The following is a 22,785-nucleotide window of genomic DNA, read 5'->3' on the forward strand; positions in this document are numbered from 1 at the left end:
GCCAGAGGGGGCAATCGGGCCCACGTAGAGGGGCTTGGCAGAGCCCGAGACAGGGGACGCGTGGGCTTACAGTGGTCATATCTCCATGGACGTGCGGAGGGTGGGCAGGTGTCCCAACAGCCTCCTGCGGCCACGCACGCGAAGCATAACAAAATGCGCCCTGAGCCGTCCGCCTGCACTCGGGGACACGTGCTTGTGCACACGGACGCTGGACGGGCGGGGGTCACGCCCCAGGTCAGCTCTCCAGGAGCGCGGACAAGCCGAGGCTTCCACTGACCGCGGACAGGGGTCCCGACTGTATGGAATGAGCCCGCATCACAGGAAGGGGGCGGGCGCTGAGCAGAAAAGGGAAGTGTCGGCTGAAATGCCCCTGCAGTGCAATCACGGTCCTCACTTTCTGACGCGGCCCAGAGCCGCCTGACACAGCGGCCAGATGGCAGCGCGCCGGGAAACAGAGAGAGAAAGCAGGTGGCCAGCGCGGAGGCTGGAGCCCTGGGGTAAGGCGGGTTCCTTCCCTGTCTGAGTCTCCGATGCGCCTTGTCACCGTGGTACCTGTTCCTGCCGCTGACACTGGCCGTCAGGGAGCACCTGAGGGGGAGGAATGGGAAAATCCGGATGGGGGGCCCCCGCGCAGGGGGGGGGGGGAATTCCAACAGCGCGTGGGTGCGGTGTCGGAGGGTCTGAATTAGCCTCAGGGATGGATGAGCCCGCTTGCACCGGGACCGGGCTGAGCCCCCCGTGCAAGGCTGTGCGTGGGGATCCCGGAAACCACTCGGGACTTACTCCGGAGGCTTGGATGCGCTCAGAAGACCATGTACACACGGTCTTCCATACGGGCAACGGTGCTTCCCGGATCCTGGGGATACACGTTCCTGATGGTCGCTCACGTCAAAGCCCCCGGCAAGCAAGTGGAGATCTGCTGGCCGGCCTGGGTAGCAGGTGTCTCTGGGGACAATGACGTGGTGATGGAGCGCATCCGCGTCTGGTGACAACCAAGAGAAGACGGGAAAGTTGGGTAGGCAGTGGACGCAAAGGAGGGCAGTGCTATGTGGTCACCATTCATTGGAGACACGCAGCCCGGGCGGGTCCAGGTTAGCAGGAGAGACGTGAGTAGTGTCGAGCAGTGGGCACGGGGTCCCCCTTTTGGGGGGTCGAGGACGCCCCGGCTCAGGTGGGGAGGATGCCTGAACGTTGCCGATGCGCGAAATGCTGCGGAACTGTAGGCGTTGAAAGGGTGGATTTTATACCGTCTGCGTTTTTAAAAATCAAGGCAAAGATAAATTCAAGGAAGCACGAGATCCTACCCCCCTGCCCCGCCGGATGGCATTTTCCCATCCGGTGGAGTGAGGCTGGTAGGAGCTGCCCCCCAGGACGGGCGTGAGCAGGGAAACCAGGAACCCCGTGGGAGGTGCCTACGCTCACCACACCAGGCGCCTGAGACATCACGGCGCCAATGACTTCACGCTTCACCGCAATGTCCTCCTCGGGGACTGTCGGCATCCTCGGCCAAGAGCCGCACAACGTGACTAACCATCCAGTCAGAAGAGCAGCCCTCCCGTGGGTCCCCTGCCCGCCACCCTTGGGTACGAAACACCCCAGTTGTTTGCTTTTGGGTTTTTCTTTTTTTTCCTTCATCCAGTTTTACAGAAGTTGATGGTTTTGCTCCATCACCATGAGCAAGAAGAAACAGGCAGGGGTCAGTGCAGAGGAAGCAGAATGGGGAACAGGTCCAGGCGGGGGCAAATTTCGGTGCAGTAATTCAGGGTGGCGGGCACACTGGGGCGGTGGGGTGGGCGTACATCCACGGGCACCTGCTGTGTGTGCAGTCCCCAAGCAGGTGGTATGGGAGGCTGGAAAAAGGAGGAGAAACGCGGATTCAAGACGTTTATGGGGGTGAATGGAAAACAAGCCTGGGAAGGCCTGGGTGGGGCAGGGTTCAGCTTGCAGACGGAGGAAGCCGGAAGGTCGCCATAGCTCTTGACTGCTAGGTGCGGGGGAGGCCGGGAAGTTGGGACAGGTCTGGTCCCCACTTTCATTTCCTCTTTTATAGCAAGTGTGGTGCCCTGCGGGCAGGGTGGGCTCTGGGAGGTTGGGAGGCAGGAATTTGAGGCCGGGGGCGGCTCCCCAGGTGCACGGTGGCTCAGGTGTGCACCCCTGGCGTGTGGGGAGCTGGCTGGATTCTGCACCGTTGGGCTCCAGCCGGAGAAAGTGGTGCACAGTAGGGGAGGAGGGGCTGAGGCATCTAGAAGAGTCCTCAATAGGCAGGCTGCCTGTCACTGCACAGAGTGAGTGGGAAAGGAGGCAGGCTGTGAGGAATGATGCCCCACAGCTCAGAGGTCTGTGGGGCAGGGAGCAGTGAGGTGGGGGCCTGTAGCTCCTACAGAGGGAGGAGCCCCTGGGTGGGGCTGGACGTGGGGGAGAGAGGAGCCCAGATGTGCTGAACTGGCCATGCGTGGGAGGGAGACAGGAGAGGGAGCTTAAGGGGGGCCCAGGGGGAGAGGAAGAGAGCCCATGAAGAGAGGGACCAGCTGGATGGAGGCAGCCAGAAAGCAGACACTGGACGAAATGGGAAAGGACTTGGTGAGAGAGAGGGAGGGAGGCAGGAAAAAGGAGGGAAGAAAGAAGGGACAAAATAAAGGAAGGAAGGAATGAAGGACAGAAGGAGGGAGGGAGGGAGGAAGGCAAGGAGGGAGGAAGGGAGGAAGGAAGGAAAGAAGGGAGGGAGAGAGGGAAGGAAGGAAGGAAGGAAGGGAGGAAGGGAGGGAGGGAAGGAGGGAGGGAGGAAGGGAAGGAAGGAAGGAAAGAAGGGAGGGAGGGAAGGAAAGAAGGAAGGAAGGAAGGAAGGAAGGAAGGAAGGAAGGAAGGAAGGAAGAGGGCAGGAGGAAGAAGGGAAAGAAGGAAGGAAGGAAAGAAAGTAGAAAGGATGCAAGGAGGGAGGGAAGAGAAATGGGAAGGAAGAAAGGAAATTTGTGGCCATCTGTTCTGTCAGCACCTGGGGAGCTAATACACCAAGAGTAAAGAGGGAGTGTTTAGAAAAGATAGAAAATATAGACCATTAACACAAGGAAATTACAGAAAACACCATCATGTGTGGTACGAGAGAGAGAGAGGAACCTCCAAGGAAAGATAAGGAGTTAAAAGGACGAGGTCATAGGGAACACAAAAGCAGGAGGAAACAGCAGAGGCAGTTAGTAGCTGAGAAGGAGAGAAATACTTAGAGACCTAAGACCCTCGTTACAACTGACAAGTGACAACAACAATCACCAAGGAACGAACCCCAGCAAAAATACCACCAGGGAGATGGTGGGCAGACCACAAGACCCCACCCCAAACCCAAGCGTCGCATCAGGTGTTCTCTGTTCAGTGCAGCTTTATGTGACCAGATCCCTTTGCTTTTGTCCTTACGTGTTGAAAAAGTTTTTAATAGACTTTGTTTTTTTTTTAAGAGCAGTTTTAGGTTTACAGAAACATTTAAGTCAAAATTAAGGGATTCCTATATATGTGCTTCCCCTTGGACCTAGTCTCCCCCATTATTAATATTTGGCATCAGTGCGGCACAGCTGTTATAATTGATGGACCAATATTGATACGTGATTATTGATTAAAGTCCACGGTTTACATTAGAGTAACTTAACTCTTGGTGTTGGACATTCTTTGAGTTTGGACAGATGTGTAACAACATGGATCCACCGTTATAGGATGATAACAGAGTAGTTTCACTGCCCTAAAAATCCTCTGTGCCCCACCTGCCCATCTGTCCCTCCCCCAACCCTGAAGACAGCTCACTTTTTTCTGTCTCCATACTTTTTCCTTTTCCAGAATGTCATAGAGTTGGAATCATACAGGACGTATCATTTTCAAGCTGCCTTCTTTCACTTAGTAAATTATTTAAGCTCCTCCATATCTCTCTGTGCACTTACCCCTTTTTATTTTCCTCTTTTATGTTTACACACCCCTTTCGATAGTTGCAAAACTCAAGTTTTTAAAAAAAGAAGTTAAAAAAAAGAGAAACCTCAAAATATTGTTATTACCTCAATGGAAACCTGACCTATCATTTCTTTTTCTACTCGCCCCAAATCCATTCTAATTATTAAGACAGAATCAGAGTGTGTGTCAACTATACTCCTATTAAAAACATTTTGGAGGCACCTGGTGGCTCAGTCGGTTAAGCGTCCGACTTTAGCTCAGGTCATGATCTCACAGTCTGTGAGTTCGAGCCCCGCGTCGGTCTCTGTGTTGACAGCTCAGAGCCTAGAGCCTGCTTTGGATTCTGTGTCTCCCTCTCTCTCTGTCCCTCCCCTGCTCGTGCTCTGTGTCTGTCTCTGCCTCTCAAAAATAAACAGCAAAAAAATTTTTTTAGTTAAAAAATTTTTAATACAAATTAGAAAATTAAAATTGTGTGAACCAAACAAGAGTCAGCACAATGAGAAAGTAATAGGAGTGCGTGTAATTTTCTCCCAAGTACTGTGACATATCGGGTGTGGCTTCAAGACTCATCTGGACCATGAGTCAAGCCTCATCAGCATGGCGGACGTGTGAATTTGCAAGGTAGATTCGCGGGGCACTGGTAAATCTCCATCCACGCTGTGCGCGGAGATCATTTTGTAACCTGCCTCTCACAGGAAGCTGATTCTGGAGAAAAGAGAAGTCAGTGAGTGGGTTCCTGGTTTCTTGGTCATGCGGGCTCTCGAGTAGGTGGGCAGCCCAGGCCATTCTCTGCAGGTGGAACCAGAATGCATTTCTTTGACAAATGAAGGCGTAGCCTGGGGAAGGGCTTGGGGAGCCTGCGTTCCACCCGGACCCCAGTCAGAGACGGTCCAGACGTGTCCGGGAGGCAGAGAATGTGGAGCCAGGACCTCACTCACAGTCCAGCAGCCTGGGAACGACCCTGACTCTCTGTCTCCACTGTTGTTTTGTGCGCAACATGGCCATCAAGTTGGTGCCCATCCTGGACTCAGCCCTGAGCCCTAGGGAGTGAGTGGATCTTGGTACCTGTGGTGGGCACAATAACATGCCCAGAGACGTGTCCATCCCGATGTCAGCATGGTGGACGTCGTAATAAGGGCCCCGCGGACGTCTATCTCCTCCACTAGATTACAGACGGGAATGGTGCCAGAGCATGTGGTCAACTCACCACAGGGACACAGAGGACACAGGGTGGGCTGGAGCCCGTGTCCAGGCTGCAGGCCAAGCCCTCGGTTCTGGGGACCCCCTGAGACTGGTTGTAACCTGCAGTGACCCCAGGCAGACCAGAGGGCTGGCCATCAGCCTGGGGATGGTCCTGTGGTTTTCCCCCGGAGCATCCCCCTGGGGAATCCTGTCTGGGTCCTCCTGCCGAGACCCCTAGTGAGAGCTGATTTCCTCACAGTGTGACTGTCCCTCCTTCCAGGGCTTCCTCGTCCTCCCAGCCGCCCCCTGGGACCCTTGGCCACCACCATCCTGTTCTGTATGCTGCTGGACCCAGCATTACCCCTGACTCAGGAGCACCAGGGTAAGGGCGTGAAGCTGTCTGACCCTTTTCTGCCCGCCTCATTCCGCGTCCTGTGTCCCTGGGGACACGTCCTGACACGTGAGGTCTCTGGGTCCTCCCGCACCTTACACGCCTGCACAAAGTCTGTGCTGTCCAGCCTGGCCCCTGCCGTGTGCGTTGCACGTGATGCTGATGAGGTCTGCTCACTCCGGAGTGCCCTGGGTCCAGGGCTGTGCACAAGCTGGCTGGACGTGTTCTCTAAATGCATCCGTGTTGTCAGAGTTCTGTTGACCGTCAAAGACTTTCTCGGCTGGGTTATGTCCGGGATTTGGTCACTCACTGACAGCTTCCCTGCTTTCTGATACCACTTCTGCCTTAGGACCAACCGGAGGAAGCCCGATGCGCTGTCCTAACGTATCACAGGGGCGCCCCGCTTCTAGGGAGTCACGTGATCTCCCCCACACTCACAGCCTCTGCTCGGGGCACAACCGAATGGCCCCGCTTGTCCACTGTGAAACCTGCCCTCCCCTCTGTCTGCCCTTGAGTCTCTGACAAGTGCCGCCGATGGTGGCCGACTCCCTCACCGTGGCGAGCTCGCAGTAAAAATAGTCTCTGCTGGTTCTCACTTGGTTGGTCTTGGCTCACGTACACGGTAGGCGTCCTCACATGGAGAAAAGGCACGGAGATCCAGGCAGGAAGGGGAGATGGGAAGGGGGGCAGATTCTCAGGATGTGCCAATGCCCTGGGGCCACCTGGGGTCGGACAGGGGAAGGGCACAGCATGTCCCAGCCTTGATCTTTGCTTACAAGATACGGGATGGGTCAGCGGGTGGGGAGTGACGATGGGAAAAGGTCAACTTCTGAATCCGGTGGCTACGTCTTTCAGATGTTCCAACCACAGAATGGGTCCCCAGTCTAAATATGAAGTTTGACCGAAGGACAATGGAACTGAGTTGGGACTGCAAAGAAAACACTACCTACCTCGAATGTGTGATGATCCACAAGGAGAAAGGAGAGATCAGAAAAAAGGTAAGATGATTTGATAAGTCATCTTGAAAGTCATTTGAAAGTCATCTGGTATCCTTCATGAGGCTCTCTTCACGTTAGCAATAAGGCTACAACAGGTGGGAATGAACAGCATGGGTATGACGTTGGGACACATCATGGTTCTAGATGTACCAGGGAGATAAGGGCTGGCCCGTGTGCAAAAGGTGCCCGGGGGCTCGATTCCCTGGGGGACTTAGCAACTCCTTGGAAAATGTCTTACCCCAAAAGGAAAGGGAGGGCGGGGCTCCCCAGAAAGGATGCCCAGCTCAAAGCTCCTATGAGGTTAGACCTGTCACAGGCTGTAGGGTGGGACCCTCGGGGATGATCACCCACTGAAAGAGGGCGAAATGAGACAATCTGGTGGGATGCGGGACCCAGGGCCACAAGGGCAGATTCCGATCGGGAACCCGAATGTGCCCAGAATTTCCAGGGGGCACTTTCCGGGAGACGGAATGTCCAACAACAGTGATCAGGGGGAAGACATATGGCTTATTCTGTGATTTTCAGGCTTTGGTGTCCCGTCAGAGGGTGTTGCTTAGGGGAACCACTGTCCTCCCAGCGGAAACTGCAGCCTTTTGCCCGGAGGATCCATCCAAACTCATCCACACGGCGGACTTAATCCCAAGAAAGACATAGCATTAGTGCCGAGTGTTTGATGGAAACAAGGTCACAGGGCTCACCAGATACAATGGTAACATGAAGCCTGTGACTGTATGAGGGGCTTGAGACAGGACAAGAAAACTCCCCTGCCTGGACCCCACTGAGCCAGAATCTGCATTTTAACCGGATCTCTGGTGACTAAGGGCCCCAGTGAAAGAAGGCCTCTGTTCCCGCCTTCTAAACAACACTATACACTGCAGGGTTGAGGTCCCACCTACGCGCTGGCACGCCAACACCCACCCAGAGAGTGTGCATGGGTGGTGGTGACTTCACGGGGTCAGTGGATGAACAGACGGCATCCCGATGAGAAGAAAAAATTTCCTAATGCGCTGACTGGTTGCATCTTTTTAGCCCAAGAACAAAGACTGTCACTGCAACTTTTCCCATGATTCTCTCCATGGGGGAGTCACGTTCGTGGTTAAAGTAAATGGCACCCAAGGACCGATTCCAGAAAAACTGGTCTACACTAACCCAGGTAGGGAAAACATCACAGTGATCCTTCTGGACATCATTACCCTCAAGGCATGCCCAATTTTGTCTTTCTTGTCTGACTTTGCTCACTTAGCAAACATAACACCTTCTTTTTGTAACTGAATACTACTCCATCGTGTGTATACATCACATCTTCTGTATCCATCCATTCAGCAACACCGTTTAGGCTGTGTCCACACATTGGCTATTGCGAATCATAATGAATGATGATTCACATTATTGTGAATGTGTGCCGTAATGAACATGGGGGTGTGTATACCTTTTGGGGATCCAGATTTCGTTTCCTTTGGGTATAGACCCAAAAGTAAGGATTGCTGGGCCATATGAGAGTTCTGCGGTGAATATTTAGAGAAACTTCCTAATTTTTCCACAGTGGCTGCACTCACTCACATTCCCACCAGCAGTGCACAGGGTTCCCTGTTTTCCACACCCTCACCGGTATTTATCTCTCCTCTTTTTCATAATAGCCATTTAGCGGGTGTGAGACGACAGCTCCTTGCGGCTTTGATTCACATTTCTTTGGTGATGAGTGATGTGGAGTATCTTCCCACGTAGCCGTTGGCCATCTGTGTATCTTCTTCTGAAAAATGTCTATTCAGGTCCTTTGCCCTATTCTGGTTGTTTCAGTTTTGGGGGGTCTTTTGTTGTGTTTGTTTGTTTTCTTTTGTTGTTTTCTCCTTCTTCTCCTCCTCCCACTTCTCTTCCTCCTCCTCCTTCTTCTCCTTCTCCTCCCAAACCCAGAGTCAAATGCTTAAAGGACTGAGCCACCCAGGCGCCCCTTATCTGTGTGTTTTTAAATTTTCTTCATCAATGTCGGATAATATTCAGTATACACATCTTTCACCTTCTTGGTTCAGTTTATTCCTAAGTATTGTATTCCTTTTGTTGCTATCAGAACAAAGGGATTATTTCCTTTTTTAAATTTCTCTTATTTTTAACTAATCTCTACACCCAATGTGGGGCTCAAACCCACAGTCCCAACATCAAGAGTCACATGCTCTACCAGCTGAGCCAGTCAGGCACCCTGGAATTATTTTCTTAATTCTCTTCCTAAACGGGTTGCCATTAGAGTATACAAATACTGCTGATTTTTGTAGGCTGATTTTGTATCCTGCAACTTTATTACATTTATTTATTAACTATAATAAAAGTGTTTTTGGGGGCACCTGGGTGGCTCAGTTGGTTGAGCGGCAGACTTTGGCTCAGGTCATGATCTCGCGGTTTGTGAGTTCCAGCCCCATGTCGGGCTCTGGGCTGACAGTTCAGAGCCTGGGGCCTGCTATGGATTCTGTGTCTCCCTCTCTCTCTGCTCCTCCCCTGCTTCCACTGTGTGTCTCTCTCTTTCTGAAAAATAAATAAATATTTTAAAAAATTAAAAAAAAATTAAAGTGTTTTTGTTTGTTTACTTTTTAGCGGTTTTTTGTACACATATGATTATATTATCAGCAAACAGATAATCTTGATTTTTTTCTTTTAATTTCGATACCTTTATTTCTTTTTCTTGTCTAATTGCTCTGGCTAGGATTTCCCATGCTATGTTTAAATTGAGGTGGTGATGGAGCACCTGGGTGGCTCAGTCGGTTAAGCAACCAACTTCAGCTCAGGTCATGATTTCACAGTCTGTGAGTTCGAGCCCCATGTCGGGCTCTGTGCTGACAGCTCAGAGCCTGGGGCCTGCTTCCGATTCTGTGTCTCCCTCTCTCTGTCTGCCCCTCCCCTGCTCACGCTCTACCTCTCTCTGAAAAATAAATAAACATTTAAAAAAATTTAAATTGAGCTGGTGAGAGTGCCTACAGTACACTCATTTCTTACCTTACAAGGTAAGCTTTCTGTTTTTTTCCATTGCTGTTAGCTATGGGCTTTTTTACATCTGTCCTTTATTGTGTTGAGGCAAATTCTTTCTTTACATATGTTATTGAAAGGTTTTTTTTTTTTTTTTCAATCATGAATGGATACTGAATTTTTGGATATCGGGATGTGATTTTCTTTCCTTCCATGTGTGTATGAGACTTTGGCTTCAGGGTGATCCTGTCCTCATGAAATGAATTTGGGGGACACCTGGGTGGCTCAGTCTGTTAAGCGTGCAATTCTCGATTTCGGCTCAGGTCATGAGTTTGAGCCTTGCATCAATCAGGCTTCCCGCTGACAGCACTGAGCCTGCTTGGGATTCTCTCTCTTCCTCGCTCTCTCTGCCCCTTCCCACCTCTCTCTCTCTCTCTCGAAATAAAAAGTAAATAAAACAAAATGAATTTGGAAGTGTTTCCTCTTCTTCCATTTTTTGGACGTGTTTAAGAAGGACTGGAACGAACTATTGTTTGAATGCTCGGTAGAGGCTCCAAGCATGTGGTCCACTTGCCCAGATTGTTTCCTTCTTGTGTCTTCTCAGGTGGCGAGGGCACCGCTGCCCAAAACTTCTCCTGTTTTATCTACAATGTGAACTTCATGAACTGCACTTGGGCGAAAGGTCGGGCTGCGCCTGATGACGTCCAATATTTCTTGTACATACAAGACTTTAAGTAAGTGTCGACCTTGTGTAGGCGGCCTTGAAAAGCACAGGGCGGGAGGGGGGGACACCCTGACCGGTCTCCGAACACCTTGGAATCTTGTAGGGAAAAACGGGAAAGAGAGTGTCCTCATTACGTGACGGACTCAGGAACCCACGTCGGATGTCACCTGCACGATCTGTCGGGATTAACGTTCCGCAATTACTTCCTGGTGAACGGTACCAGCCGAGAGACGGCGGTCCAGTTTTTTGATACGATTTTGTCCTTGAAAAAAATAGGTAAGAACGGCGTCCTGTGGGGTGAACCCAATGCTTGGCAGGCGAGCTTGGAACAGGATTTGCTGGGACACCAGCCCGCGTTTCTTGGGGCTGCTGTTAGCACCTGGCCACAAACTGGGGGGGTTGGAAGAACGGAAATGTATTCTCTCGCAGCTCTGGAGGCCAGAGACCCTGAGTCGAGGTGTCCATACGGTTCCTTCCTCCTGGAAGGTGGCCGAGTAAGGGGGCCAGCACCCCTTCTACTCTGAACTCGGCGTGGTGAAAAGGTGTGGTGCCCGTGCCCCCCACCGCCCACTGGAGGAAGCCAGCGCCCCCCCCCCAGAGGTCCCCACAGTGAAGCCCCAGCAGGACAGAGGGGGACATTCCGACCGGAGGTGGCGGAAGGGGAATTGGGGCTCGCTTGTGGACCTCCCCATGTGGTAGCGGGCACAGCCTTCTCTTGCCTTTTGGGGGGACCCCGCTGACAAACGGATGACAGCTCACGTCTCCCCCAGCCCCCTCTTGCAGAGCCACCTGTTGGGGGAGCTCTAGGTAGCCGCTGGGGCCCCTGGGACTGTCACAGCAGGACAAACGTCCCCTGGCCCAGACGTGGCCACCTTCCTTCCGAGGGAATCCTGACTTTTCTCTCATCTTCCCCATGTTTCTAAGACTTTTATTGGACCCAGGAGGCCCCAAGATTATTGCAAACTTCAGCCCTGTGATACTGTCACTTCCGATCAGCAGCTCTGGGTCTCCCTCCTGGCTCTGTGGCCCAGGGCTGACCAGAGCCTTTGAATTTCCCGGGGTCCAGAGCCGTGAAAGTGTCTTTTGTTATGTTAACGAGGTGACTGCTAAAAGCGCTCCGGGTGGGGGCCGGTTGCCAGGGTTACCAACCGCAGGCTCCGAGGCTTTGAATTCTCAGTTCCCTCCTCTGACTTCGGCCAGGGGCAGGGGGGATGGGAGAGGGGCTGGGGGCCCCAAGGGGCAACGGTTTAAGGAGTCGTGTCTGCGTAAGGAAGGCTGCGTGCCGTCCCGAAAAGACGGGGAACGGAACGCGCCCCCTCCCACCTCCGGGGTTGAGGACCCAATGTGGCCGCCGGGAGGAGACACAGACCGCACGTCCCCAGCCTTGGCGCCACCCACCCCGCAGGGTATCCCTTCGCCATTCGCCCCGTCAGGACGTGCGTCCTTTCCGCCCGGCTGTCCCCATAGTGGCCCCGTGCCCGCTCAGCCCCCCCTGCGTCCCTCCTTCCCTCCCCCGGGGTTCCCGGGTCCCTCCCCGCAGCCGGCCACGCGGTCACGCGTGCGCACCGCCAGCCCTGCCCACGCGCCCGCCCGCGGTCCCCTTTGGTGCTCCGGGGGACCCCTACCGGCTGCCCCTTGACGCCCGGCGGGCGGACCTGGGCCGGAGCCCCCGGGGCTTAGGGCCGTGACCTCGGTCCCCCTCGCAGAAATATACAGCCCGCCCGACAACGTCAGCGTCGACTGCAACCCGTCCCACTGCCAGATCCTCTGGGACCCGCCCAGGACGCGACACCCCTCGTCCGCCTGGGACTTCAACTACCAGCTGCGCATCCAGAAACAGGTCAGTGCGCTCGGCCCCGGACCGGACGGCGTCGACCCAGAGGGCAGACCAGCGCCCCGCCCCCCGCCGCGAGGGCCCGGTGCCCGCGGCCCGGCAGCGATGGGTGAGGCGGGGCGGCGGGCAGAGGAGGACACGGTGCCCCCCGCGGGACGGTCACCCCGCGGCCGGTCCCAGGGCGAGGGGACACCCCCGGCTGCACCCCGAAAGCCGTCGGGGCTTGGAGGTGAGCAGGCGGAGGCAGGACGCACAGGCCCTGGCCGTCCACGACGCCGGCACCCGCCTGGAGAAGGGGGTTCTTTCCTCCAGGACCGCCGGGACCCAGTGTAGACAAGGCAGGTTCGCTCCGCCACGACCACGGGAGGCCAGGGGGAGCAAGGCGGACTCTCTCTTCCTCATCAAGGGAGACTCGGTGTACACAGGGGGGACGCTAGGCTCCATATGGACGTGCGCCCAGTGTGGACAGGGGGGACGCTAGGCTCCATATGGACGTGCGCCCAGTGTAGACAGGAGACTCTAGGCTCCATATGGACCTGCGCCCAGTGTAGACGGGGGGACGCTGGACTCCATATGGACGTGCGCCCGGTGTAGACGGGGGGACGCTGGGCTCCATATGGACGTGCGCCCGGTGTAGACGGGGGACGCTAGGCTCCATATGGACGTGCGCCCGTGTAGACAGGGGAGACGCTAGGCTCCATATGGACGTGTGCCCAGTGTGGACGGGGCGACGCTAGGCTCCATATGGACCTGGGCCCAGTGTAGACAGGGGGGACGCTAGGCTCCATATGGACGTGCGCCCAGTGTAGACAGGGGGACAGTAGGTTCCGTATGGACCTGCGCCTAGTGTAGACAGGGGGAGCCCTCACTCCACTTCCAGCTGCGCCCAGTGTAGACAAGGGGGAGCCCTCTCTCCACATCCGCCTGCGCCCAGTGTAGACAAACAGGACCTCCAGCCCTTGCTTGGCCCCATCCGCCACTGGCTTGAACCCCAGGCATGATCAGGCCCCGTTTCCCTCCGTGGATAAGTCCCACCCTCAGTCCCCACGTGAGTCGGGGTGAAGGCAGCTCACAGGGACTCAGCCGTCCCCTGGGCCCCAGGGTGTGACCCTTGACCGCACTCCCAGGAGACAACGTGTGAAAACTGTAAAACTGTGCCCGATGTAGAAAAGTACATCTAGTTCTTTTTTTTTTTTTTCTAGAACAACAAGGAACACGCCGGAAATCAACTGGTGAGTTAAAACCCTGACCCAGAAGATTCCTGTGAGCGTGACCCAGATTTCTTCCTGCCAAACACCTGTAGTGGATGGACGTCAACGTCCTTTATGGGGACGTTTCCTAAGTCCTAGGGACACTCTGACCTTCCGTATCGTCTTCTGTCCAATGGGGCTTAGCTCGGTCCCCGTCTCTGCTCCTGGCCCTTGTACCTGCTGAGTGATTTCTACTTGGGGAAGCCCCCGAGACCACGTGTTTCTAGACAGTTCTAATGCTCAGCCCCGTGAGGGAGCGTGCTTCTGAACCTGTCAGCTGCTTCGGTGGGGCTGTTGCAAAGGCATTCCCCCCCGCCCGCTCCCGCCCACGTCCCGCCCCAGCCCTTCTTTGCTGAACACAGGAGACCCTGCCTTGAAACTTTTCTCTTGTGTCCAAAGATCGACGTGACCGGCAAATCGGAAAATAAATACAACTTCCCGAGTCCAGAGCCCAGACCCACGCACACTGTGACGATACGGGCCTCAGACGCACGGGGACAGCATTGGAGTGCCTGGAGCCAGCCCGTGGAGTTTGGTACGTGACCCGGGAGCGCCCCGGAATCTATCTGTTAGCCCGTCCCGTCTCCCTGGAGGCTCACGACCCAGGGGTTCCCGTGCGCTTGTCTGTGCTCCTTCAGAGGAAGGACAAACGCCCCGCAGCCTCCTGAACTGGCCACCCCCGCCGGAAGGGGTCTCCTGGTCTGACACTTGTAGGGTGACTTTGTTGAAGCCATATGCCCGCAGAGAAAAAAAAAAGCCATATGCCTGGAAATGCGTATGGTTGGGGGGGGTCCATTTGTATTTATTTTCTTATTTTTTTAATTTACTTATCTATTTGGTCCATTTCTATTTTATTTGGAGGTTAAAGTTTATTTATTTGGTCCATTTTTATTTTATTTGGGAGGTTAAAATTTGTTTATTTGGTCCATTTTTATTTTCTTTGGGGATTTGAAATGTATTTAGTCATTTGGTTTGTTTTTTAGAAATTAATTAATTTTTTTGGTCCTTTTTTTAAAATGTTTATTTTTTTATTTAAAAAAGTTTTTTTAATGTTTTTATTTATTTTTGAGACAGAGAGAGACAGAGCATGAGCAGGGGAGGGTGCAGAGAGAGAGGGAGACACAGAATCCAAAGCGGGCTCCAGGCTGCGAGCTGTGAGCGCAGAGCCTGATGCAGGGGTTGAAGTCATGAACTCTGAGATCATGACCAGAGCTGAAGTCAGACGCTTATCCGACTGAGCCCCCCAGGAGCCCCTAAATGTTTGTTTATTTTTGAGAGACAGAGCAGGAGCAGGGGAGAGGCAGAGAGAGAGAGAGAGACACAGAATCCAAAGCGGGCTCCAGGCTGCGAGCTGTCAGTGCAGAGCCTGATGCAGGGGTTGAAGTCATGAACCGTGAGATCATGACCAGAACCGAAGTCGGACGTTTAATCGACGGAGCCTCCCAAGAGTGCCTTTTTGGTCCCCTTTGAGATCGGTTTATCGCACCGTCAGAGCACGTTATGCTGTGGACGATGCAGAGGCCCCTTTGGCTCATGGACAGCTTTGCGGGAAGGCTTCAGGGTGGACACTTGGCAGGTCCCCCGCCGCTCTGAGCCTTTCTCCTCCGCGGCCAGCCGCGAGGGAATGACTGCCGTGTGTCCCCAGTCTGCCCTGAGGGGTACGAGGTGCGTCCCTCTGTCTCCCCAGGCTCCACACAAGCCACAGCCAGCTTTGTGCACGTCTATGTGCTCGTGGTCCTGGGGACCTTCGTCTGTGCCCTGATTCTCAGCTGCCTTGTGAAAAGGTAACGCCACTGGTGGGTTGGATGGAGCTCGCAGAGCCGGTGGTGTGCCCTCAGCAGGGGGCGGTGTAGACGCAGGCCAACGGGGGCCTCGTCGGGACCCCCGACGGGCAGCCCCAGAGCCCCCCAGGGGCCCTACTGAGCCCACCCGTGCGCACCCCCCTTCAGCTGGATGGGCGCTGGGGGCCCCCGACCTCAGCTTCTCTTTCTGCCAAAGCTTCCTGTCCCCGTGTGAGTCTCACCGAGGCCTCGGGGCCCAGCCGGCGACTTTCAGTCCTCCCGCCTTTGCACGTGGGGAATGGGGGCTCCTGTGTGGGCAGCAGATGTGTGCCCTCGACTCCAACAGGGTCTCGGGGCCCCTCACACGCGCCTCAGAATGAAAGGCACACGCAGAAAAGTTAATTCTCACCTACAGGCCAGTTCAGGGCACGCTTTGCGAACCTGGGGCGTCTTCGCAGAGGCTGGCCCTCCTGCACGATGGGGGGACCCTCTGGTGGCCTCCTGTGCCCAGCCCTCGATGGCCCCCCGCGTCCCGGCTGGGCATCCAGTGGCCGTTCTCTTTAGGACTGAGGCGCGTGGCCAACGGCACAGGACAAGGGGGGGCTTTCCTGGCCGGCTGAATGCGGGGGCCACATGGCACCCCCGTTGCCCAGGGACCCTGCACCTGGGAGCAGATGGGAACAGGGGCCACAGCCACCGGAACGGTGACAGAGCGCGTGCTTTACCCAGGGCACTTATCTTCGTGAAAAGCTGCTTGCGTTTCCTGTGGAAACAGGAAAAAATGACCACAAGCCAGATGTCTTGAAACAACAGAAATGAATCATCTCCCAGCATTGGAGACGAGAGTCTGAGATCCAGGCAGGGCAGGGCCGCTGAGACCCAGGCAGGGAAGGGCCGCTGAGATCCAGGAAGGGCAGGACCACTGAGATCCAGGCAGGGCAGGGCCGCTGAGACCCAGGCACGGAAGGGCCGCTGAGATCCAGGCAGTTCTGGGCCTCTGAGATCCAGGAGGAACAGGGCCGCTGAGATCCAGGCAGGGGGAGACCAGTGAGATCCTGGAGGGGCAGCACCTCTGAGATCCAGGCAGGGCAGGTCTGCTAAGATCCAGGAGGGACAGAACCACTGAGATCCAGAAGGGGCAGAAACACTGGGATCCAGGCAGGGCAGGACCCCAAGATCCAGGGGGGACAGGACCACTCAGATCCAGGCAGGGCAGGGACACCCGTCATTGGATTTAGGTTCCCTCATGCAGGATGAGCTCATATTAACTTGATTACATCTGCAAAGATAAAATTCCCAGCAAGGTCCTGTTTCCAGGTGCCTGGACTCAGGACCTGAGTATATATTTTGGGGGGACAGCACTCAGCTGTTCAGGCTCAGATGCACAAATGAAGTCAGGCCGCTGGAAACAGTGCTGACCATAAACCCAGCGCGCGGGCAGGAACCTGCTGGATCAGAAAGCGTGCTCTCCAAGGTTGGAGGGACAGGGGGACATGTCCGGGGACCCCGGGCTCCCCCAGGATGCCCGCGATGGGCCACATTCTGCAGTCCGTCCCCGTACCCCAGGGACTCAGTCTCGTGTTTGCTCATTTCTCTGAGATTCGAGCCTTCAGTGAAATCGTTCCCCGGAACGTGGCTGTGGCTTCTCACACGGCAGGAGGACGTGTCCCACGTCACAGACGGGTGAGGTTACATGCCGGTCTGTCCTTCACACGCTCCTTGTGTCCCCAGGTTGTTTGCATCAGAGACCTTATTCCCGCGGATTCCGCACATCAAGGATAAATGGAGTGAGAACGTTCACACTGACCACCAGGTAGGTGGGGGGGGGGGGCACCGAACCAGCACGGGGGGTGGGCAGTGAGCCTCCTTCCCCTCCCTTGGTCCCCAGGCTCGGTCCTGCCCCAGGACCTTTGCACGTGCCGGACCGTATGCCTGGAGGCCCCTGTCCCAAGCCGTCCCATCAGGCGGTCCTTTTATGCCTCAGTCACAGGGCGGCCCCGCCCACCGGGCCCCCGGTTCCCATCCACAGCCCTCGGCCACCCGAGCCCCGCTCGCTGGGTTCCCGAAAACCCGACACCCCCGTCCTCCCTGTGCTCCCCAGATCATCTGGGAGAAATCCACCCCGGATACAGGAAAGATCGACCATGAAGAGATCCTAACCGTGGAGGAAGTCACCGTCGCCCCGGAGAGCGTGTGACCCACAAAGATGCTTCCAGCCCCGGAACGTTCTGAAAGCCGTTTTGTCTTTTCATTGTTTGAACACTTATTTATACGGCGCTCTATTTTTTTACTTTAAAACAACGTGGTCTTTTGCAAGGATGCCTGTAGTCGGAGTTGAATGCCATTGGGTCCCGACCCCATGACGCACCTTCCTTGACCCCTGGGGAGCAATGAGCCTTTCCCTCCCGTGGCTCAGGCGTCTGCCTGCCAGCAGCCGGTGGGGCTGGGACATGGCCTCTGACACACTTGTCCCGTGCGAACAGTGGCCTCCCCGTACAGGGACCATCTCAGGGTCCCGAGCGTAATCACCTGTAAGGGCCCGTTGGTCACAGAAGGTCACATGTTCACAGGCTTCGGGAATCGGGTCGTGGACGTCCCTGGGGACATTAGTCCACAACATGGGGGTCAGGACTTGGACACCCTTGTGTGCGGGCATGGGAGGGAGGGGAGGGGACTTCCCTCAAAGATCCTGGCCGCACCTCTGCATCGTGACTTCTGAGAGGGCAAATCCTATGACCTGCAGGCCGCCCTGCACACGTGAGGGTATGCGCCAGGAGAGCGTCTAATGCGGGCCTTCGTGAGACAACAGGGCACATCCAGGACCGGAAGTGAACGTGGCCAGGAAGGATGTCAGCTGCACGTACCCGGGATGCCCGCAGAAGGTCTCCAAAGCCAGCAGGAGTGTCCCGTGGAAACCACGGCTTACCTCCGGGCTGGATTTGTTCACAAGGACAAAGCTAACGGGAGAGCAAGATATATGTGGAAAATGTATATACAGAGAGATACAGATACAGACACAGATACAGGTAGACCCATATCGAAATATATACCCTGAAGAGACAGGAAAATATATACGTGGATACATATGCACAAAGAGATACATATTTGCAGAAATATGTGTGGATACGTATGCACGAAGAGATATCTATTTGCAGAAATATGTGTGGATACGTATGCAGGAAGAGATACATATTGGCAGAAATACCTGTGGTTACGTATGCATGAAGAGATAGATGTTTGCAGAAATACATGTGGATATGTATGCACAAAGAGATACATGTTTGCAGAAATACGCGTGGATACGTATGCACAAAGAGATACACGTCTGCAGAAATACATGTGGATATGTATGCACAAAGAGATACACGTCTGCAGAAATACGTGTGGATACTTATGCACGAAAAGATACATGTTTGCAGAAACACATCCGCACATATATACAAAAAGATACACACGAAGACGATACACAGATGGTTATCCAGGAATTGGCTCATGCGATGTCGATGGCGGGGCTGCTGAGGGTGAAACCTGCAGGGCAGGTGGGCATGTAATAGGGGACACTCCAGACTTGAGGCAGAATTCCTTCTCTGGGAAACGTCAGGGTGTGCCCTTGAGGTCTTCGCCTGATTAGACGAGGCCCACCCCCCATGTGAACTAGCATCTCTTCAAGTCAGCTGCTTGTGGATTTTTTGTCCCACCTACAAAACAGCCCGAGTGAGTGTTTGACTGAATAGTGGGGACGGAGGGGGGTGCTGTTGCCCATCTATGTGATGCCCATCCACATGAAATGACCGTCATGGAACTATTTAAAGGGTGAACCCATCATGATGTGCTGTCCAGTGGGTCCCCTGTGCCAGTCCTAGGTGACCCCCGCCGGGGCAGTGGGCACACGCTCCCGACGGTAGTCCCCACCCCCAACCTGTGCCTTCCCACGGGCTCCTCTGGGCTCAGGCGTGCCGGCCCCGGGGGGAGGAGCTGGTGTAGACCTCCTAGTCCCGGCTCTTTGTTCCACAGCAGCTCCCAACACTCTTGGAGGAGTTCACGGCCGTGTCTCCGACTCACCCCACCTCACGGGTTCCCACAGGTGCTTCTCCATTCTGCCTCCCAAGCCTCCCTCTCCTCTGACCCTGAACATGTTTTAGAGTCACTTCCTGGATTCGTGAGCGGATGTGATATCAGTCATTATCCTGCTAGTATGAATTTGGAAGCACAGGCCCAGACTCTGCATTTCATTCTCATCTGGAAGCGTGGACGGTGTTGTGGGGAATCTAAACTCAGAAGGAGGAGTCGCTGGCCGTGATTCTTTTATTCCCCAACCAGCTAAGAGTTCGGGCGACAGCCCTCTACCCCACCCACTCACTGAGGGGTGTTTTGTAGGTGGGACCGAAAGTCCGCAAGCAGCTCACTTTAAGTAAAGAGAGGTGGCGTCACATGGGGGTGGGCCTCGTCTAATCAGGTGACGACCTCAAGGGCACACCCTGAGGTTTCCCGGAGGAGAAAACCCTAAGACGAGTCCTAGAGGAATACTTTCATGCTCCACACCTTGCAAAGGCCGTAGGCTGTGGGGACCGGCCAGCCACAGGCTGGGGGTCAGAAGGACCAGACTGGTGGCAGGGACCAGGCCCAGACCTTGGGGTTTTCCTTGGAGCCGTGGTTCTCACAGCCCCGTTGTTCTTACAGGTGGGGCCACACCACTTGTGGGGAGGAAGGCTCCCTCGTGCCTGTGCTCCTGAGATAATGGTCTGGGGCCCACCTCGGCCCCCAGGGTCTCCCATGGTCAAGAGCGTCAGGCGAAGGCACCCGGGGGGCTGAGCGGCTGATGGGGGAGGGAACTGAGCCCATGGGGAGTTCACCCCCAGGAAATGAGACCTGGGGGCACAGTGGCACTCGCGGGAGGCCGTGCAGGTGAGTAGGGGTCCTTTTTCTTGCACAGGCACGGGGTGAGGGGCCAGGACAGCAGGACAAGTGCTGGCGGTGGGTAAGGGAACCGGGGACCGACTGGAAGGCGATCGGACTCTGGAAATGCAGGCAGGGCAGCCCAGGTGGGAGGGGGCATTTGCATGAGGTTCCAAGGGGCTGAGGACACAGCAGCAGAAACCACTGTGGGAGGCCTTGAAACTTCCCATGTGCATCTTCCCCCACCCCCCACCCCAGCTCTGCAGACCAGAGTCTGAGATCCAGGCAGGGCTGCTGAGCTCCAAGAGGGGCAGAGCGGCTGAGACCCAGGCGGGGCAAGACCCTTGAGATCTAGGAGGGACAGGGCCGCTGAGATCCGGGGGGGGCAGGGCCCCTGAGATCCAGGCAGGGCAGGGCCCCTGAGATCCAGGCAGGGCAGGGCCGCTGAGATCCAGGCAGGGCTGTGCTCCCTCCAGAGGCTCCAGGGAAGGGTCCTTCCTGCCTCTTCCAGCTTCTGGGGCTCCAGGCATCCCTGGGCTTGTGGCCATGTCCCTCCCGTGTCTGCCTTGGTTTTAATGTGGCTTCTCTGTGTGTCTGTGTCTCTCCTCTTGTCAGGTCCCCCGTCACTGGATTTAAGGCCACCCTGATCCAGGATGGGCTCTGTTTACATCCCTCATCACATCTGCAAAGACCTTGTTTCCAAATCAGGTCCCCGTCCCGGGTACCAGGAGCTAGAACAGGGACATATATTCTGGGGACACAAACTCCAGCCTTCTCGTGAGGACTCCCTCCCCGGTGGGTGAGTCCCCAAAGCCCCAGCCCGTGTCCAGCCACACGTGGACCCCCTTGCCATCCATGTCTTTGTATGAAGCCCACCTGGTTTTGGTGAAACTGTAATTTTCACACCGTTTTCGGTGTTTTCATAGACGCCAAGGTGGGGAGATCAGAGGCCAGAGAAGCAGGGCGGGGGTGGGAGGGTGGGGACGAGTCCTGTCCCTTCGGATTCATCCTCTGGGACTTGAGACGAAATATTTTCCAAGCTCGGACCTGCTGGTTTAACCGCCAGCCGGTGTGGACAGGGAAACGTTTGTCTGTGAGGCCATCATGGGCTGTGCGGGGGAGGGGTGCGTGATTTCCTGCCTTCGTCCACACTGCATCCCAGCTTGGAACGTTCTGGCCGGTGTGCAGCCTTCAGTTAGAAACACTGTAGCCACGTCTACCTCTGACACTTGTAACTCGTCTCCGTCTCCGTGGAGTCAGCAGCAGGCGTGGAAGGTTCTAGGCTCCCGCACACGGCTGGCTGCTGGCCCGAGCCCCCACATGCTGCGGGACCTGTAGGACCCCAGGGTCCCCCGCGATGCTTCGCTGGGACAGGACCCACCGTCACGCCCAAGACGGCCCGGCCATCCCCACCTGCAGCCTCGGGGACCCGCCCTTCGCACAACACCTGTTATATAACCCAGAATGAGCCACGCTGTCCCAGGCCCCCTCCCCGCACGGCCCCCATCACTCCTCAACGAAGAGGCCCGCTAACCGAAAGGGACGGTCACCGTCTTGGCGAGCCCCAGGGCGTCCCAGAGCCGTCACCAAAGTGCCAGCAGCGGAGGTGGTTCCAGAGGCACACAGCTGCCTCCTAATTCAGCGTCTCCTGGGCGTTCACGAGCGCACAGGCAGGTGCATCACCCGAGGCCCCTCGCGAGCTCCGGCCAGCGTATGAGCTGGGGAAACCCCGCCGCACGTCCAACCCACAACGATGATCTTTTCGAATTCTGTGATACGTGTCTAGGGGCGGAGGCAGGTTTTTTTTTATAAAAAAAATTTTTTATGTTTATTTTTGAGAGAGAGAGACAGAGTGTGACGGGGGAGGGGCAGAGAGAGAGGGAGACACGGAATCCGAAGCAGGTTCCAGGCTCCGAGCCGTCAGCGCAGAGCCTGATGCAGGGGTTGAAGTCACGAACTGTGAGATGTCGACCTGAGCCGAAGTCGGATGCTTCACCGACTGACCATCCAAGCGCCTCTAGAACGTAAACGAGACGCGGACAGGAAGCCAGGATTCTCTCCCTCACGATGGGATTCCCCTTCTGACGCGGGAATGGATCCCTTCGCAAACACCCTTTCAAACACACCGAGACTCGACCACCAAGTCCCCCGCGTCGGCTCTTGGCGGAGAAAATGCTCGGCACTGTGGACCGTTTGCTGTGTTCTAGAACCTTCTAGACCCGCACTGCCCGCCGAGGGCATCCCTGCCCCAAGGCTTCTACGCCAGGTGCCTCCTGCGTCCCCGAATGTTGCACAGCTGCCTCTACTGCTCCATAGGACCTCCTCGTTCCCACCGTTGGCCTAGAGGGTCAACCCCATGGTCGCAAGGCCTTTCGCATTCTGGTCCCTTGTGTCGTCCACGTGCCGTGCCTCGGACCACCCCAGACACGGCGATATCCGTGGCGGTTGTCGATCCGAGGGCCGGCTGAGGAGCCCTGACCCCGACGTAGGTCCCGCCTGCCGATTCAGCGGCCGCCCGGCCCCAGGAATCTTGCCAAAGAGGGCTCCATATTGAATCGACACTCGTGAGACGCTCCCTTTTCCAAATCACACAGAGACCGCCGACCGTCTCAGGACTCGCGGTCCTCTGGAAACGTCCCACTTAGCTGTGGGGTTGGGAGGGAAAGATCACCGCCCCCCAGCCCCACTCCTGAAGTAGACAGCAGGAGCCTAAGCAGTGCAGATGGCTGGGGATGATGTAAACCACTCAATGGTTTGCATGTGCCAAGACCCGTACTTACAACCACGTCCGCCTGGGGACAACCCTTCCGTGACACCCAGCTGATGGCCTTCTTTGCTCGTGTCAAACAC

At 55.7% G+C, this 22,785-nt stretch overlaps 1 protein-coding gene across 8 annotated transcripts; it reads left to right on the top strand.

Moving 5' to 3' along the window:
• Positions 1-342: 342 nt before the first annotated feature.
• On the top strand, positions 343-17,355 carry LOC106982042 (granulocyte-macrophage colony-stimulating factor receptor subunit alpha-like). Of its 8 annotated transcripts, XM_053201992.1 has the most exons (14): positions 369-497; positions 1,271-1,583; positions 4,723-5,157; positions 5,390-5,491; positions 6,356-6,498; positions 7,528-7,651; positions 10,055-10,184; positions 10,278-10,450; positions 11,881-12,014; positions 13,211-13,240; positions 13,658-13,793; positions 14,946-15,042; positions 16,771-16,852; positions 17,030-17,355. In XM_053201992.1, exons 4-14 carry the CDS (start codon positions 5,449-5,451, stop codon positions 17,234-17,236), a joined length of 1,299 nt encoding a protein of 432 aa, XP_053057967.1. In that variant the 5' UTR covers positions 369-497; positions 1,271-1,583; positions 4,723-5,157; positions 5,390-5,448; the 3' UTR covers positions 17,237-17,355. The 8 variants fall into 8 exon arrangements, with proteins under 8 accessions (XP_053057965.1, XP_053057967.1, XP_053057968.1 ...); XM_053201993.1 differs by lacking the exon at positions 4,723-5,157 and having other exon boundaries at positions 5,850-6,498; XM_053201989.1 differs by lacking the exon at positions 4,723-5,157.
• Positions 17,356-22,785: the final 5,430 nt, after the last annotated feature.

Source organism: Acinonyx jubatus, chromosome X (assembly GCF_027475565.1).
Source record: "Acinonyx jubatus isolate Ajub_Pintada_27869175 chromosome X, VMU_Ajub_asm_v1.0, whole genome shotgun sequence".
In the NCBI taxonomy this organism is placed as follows: domain Eukaryota; kingdom Metazoa; phylum Chordata; class Mammalia; order Carnivora; family Felidae; genus Acinonyx; species Acinonyx jubatus.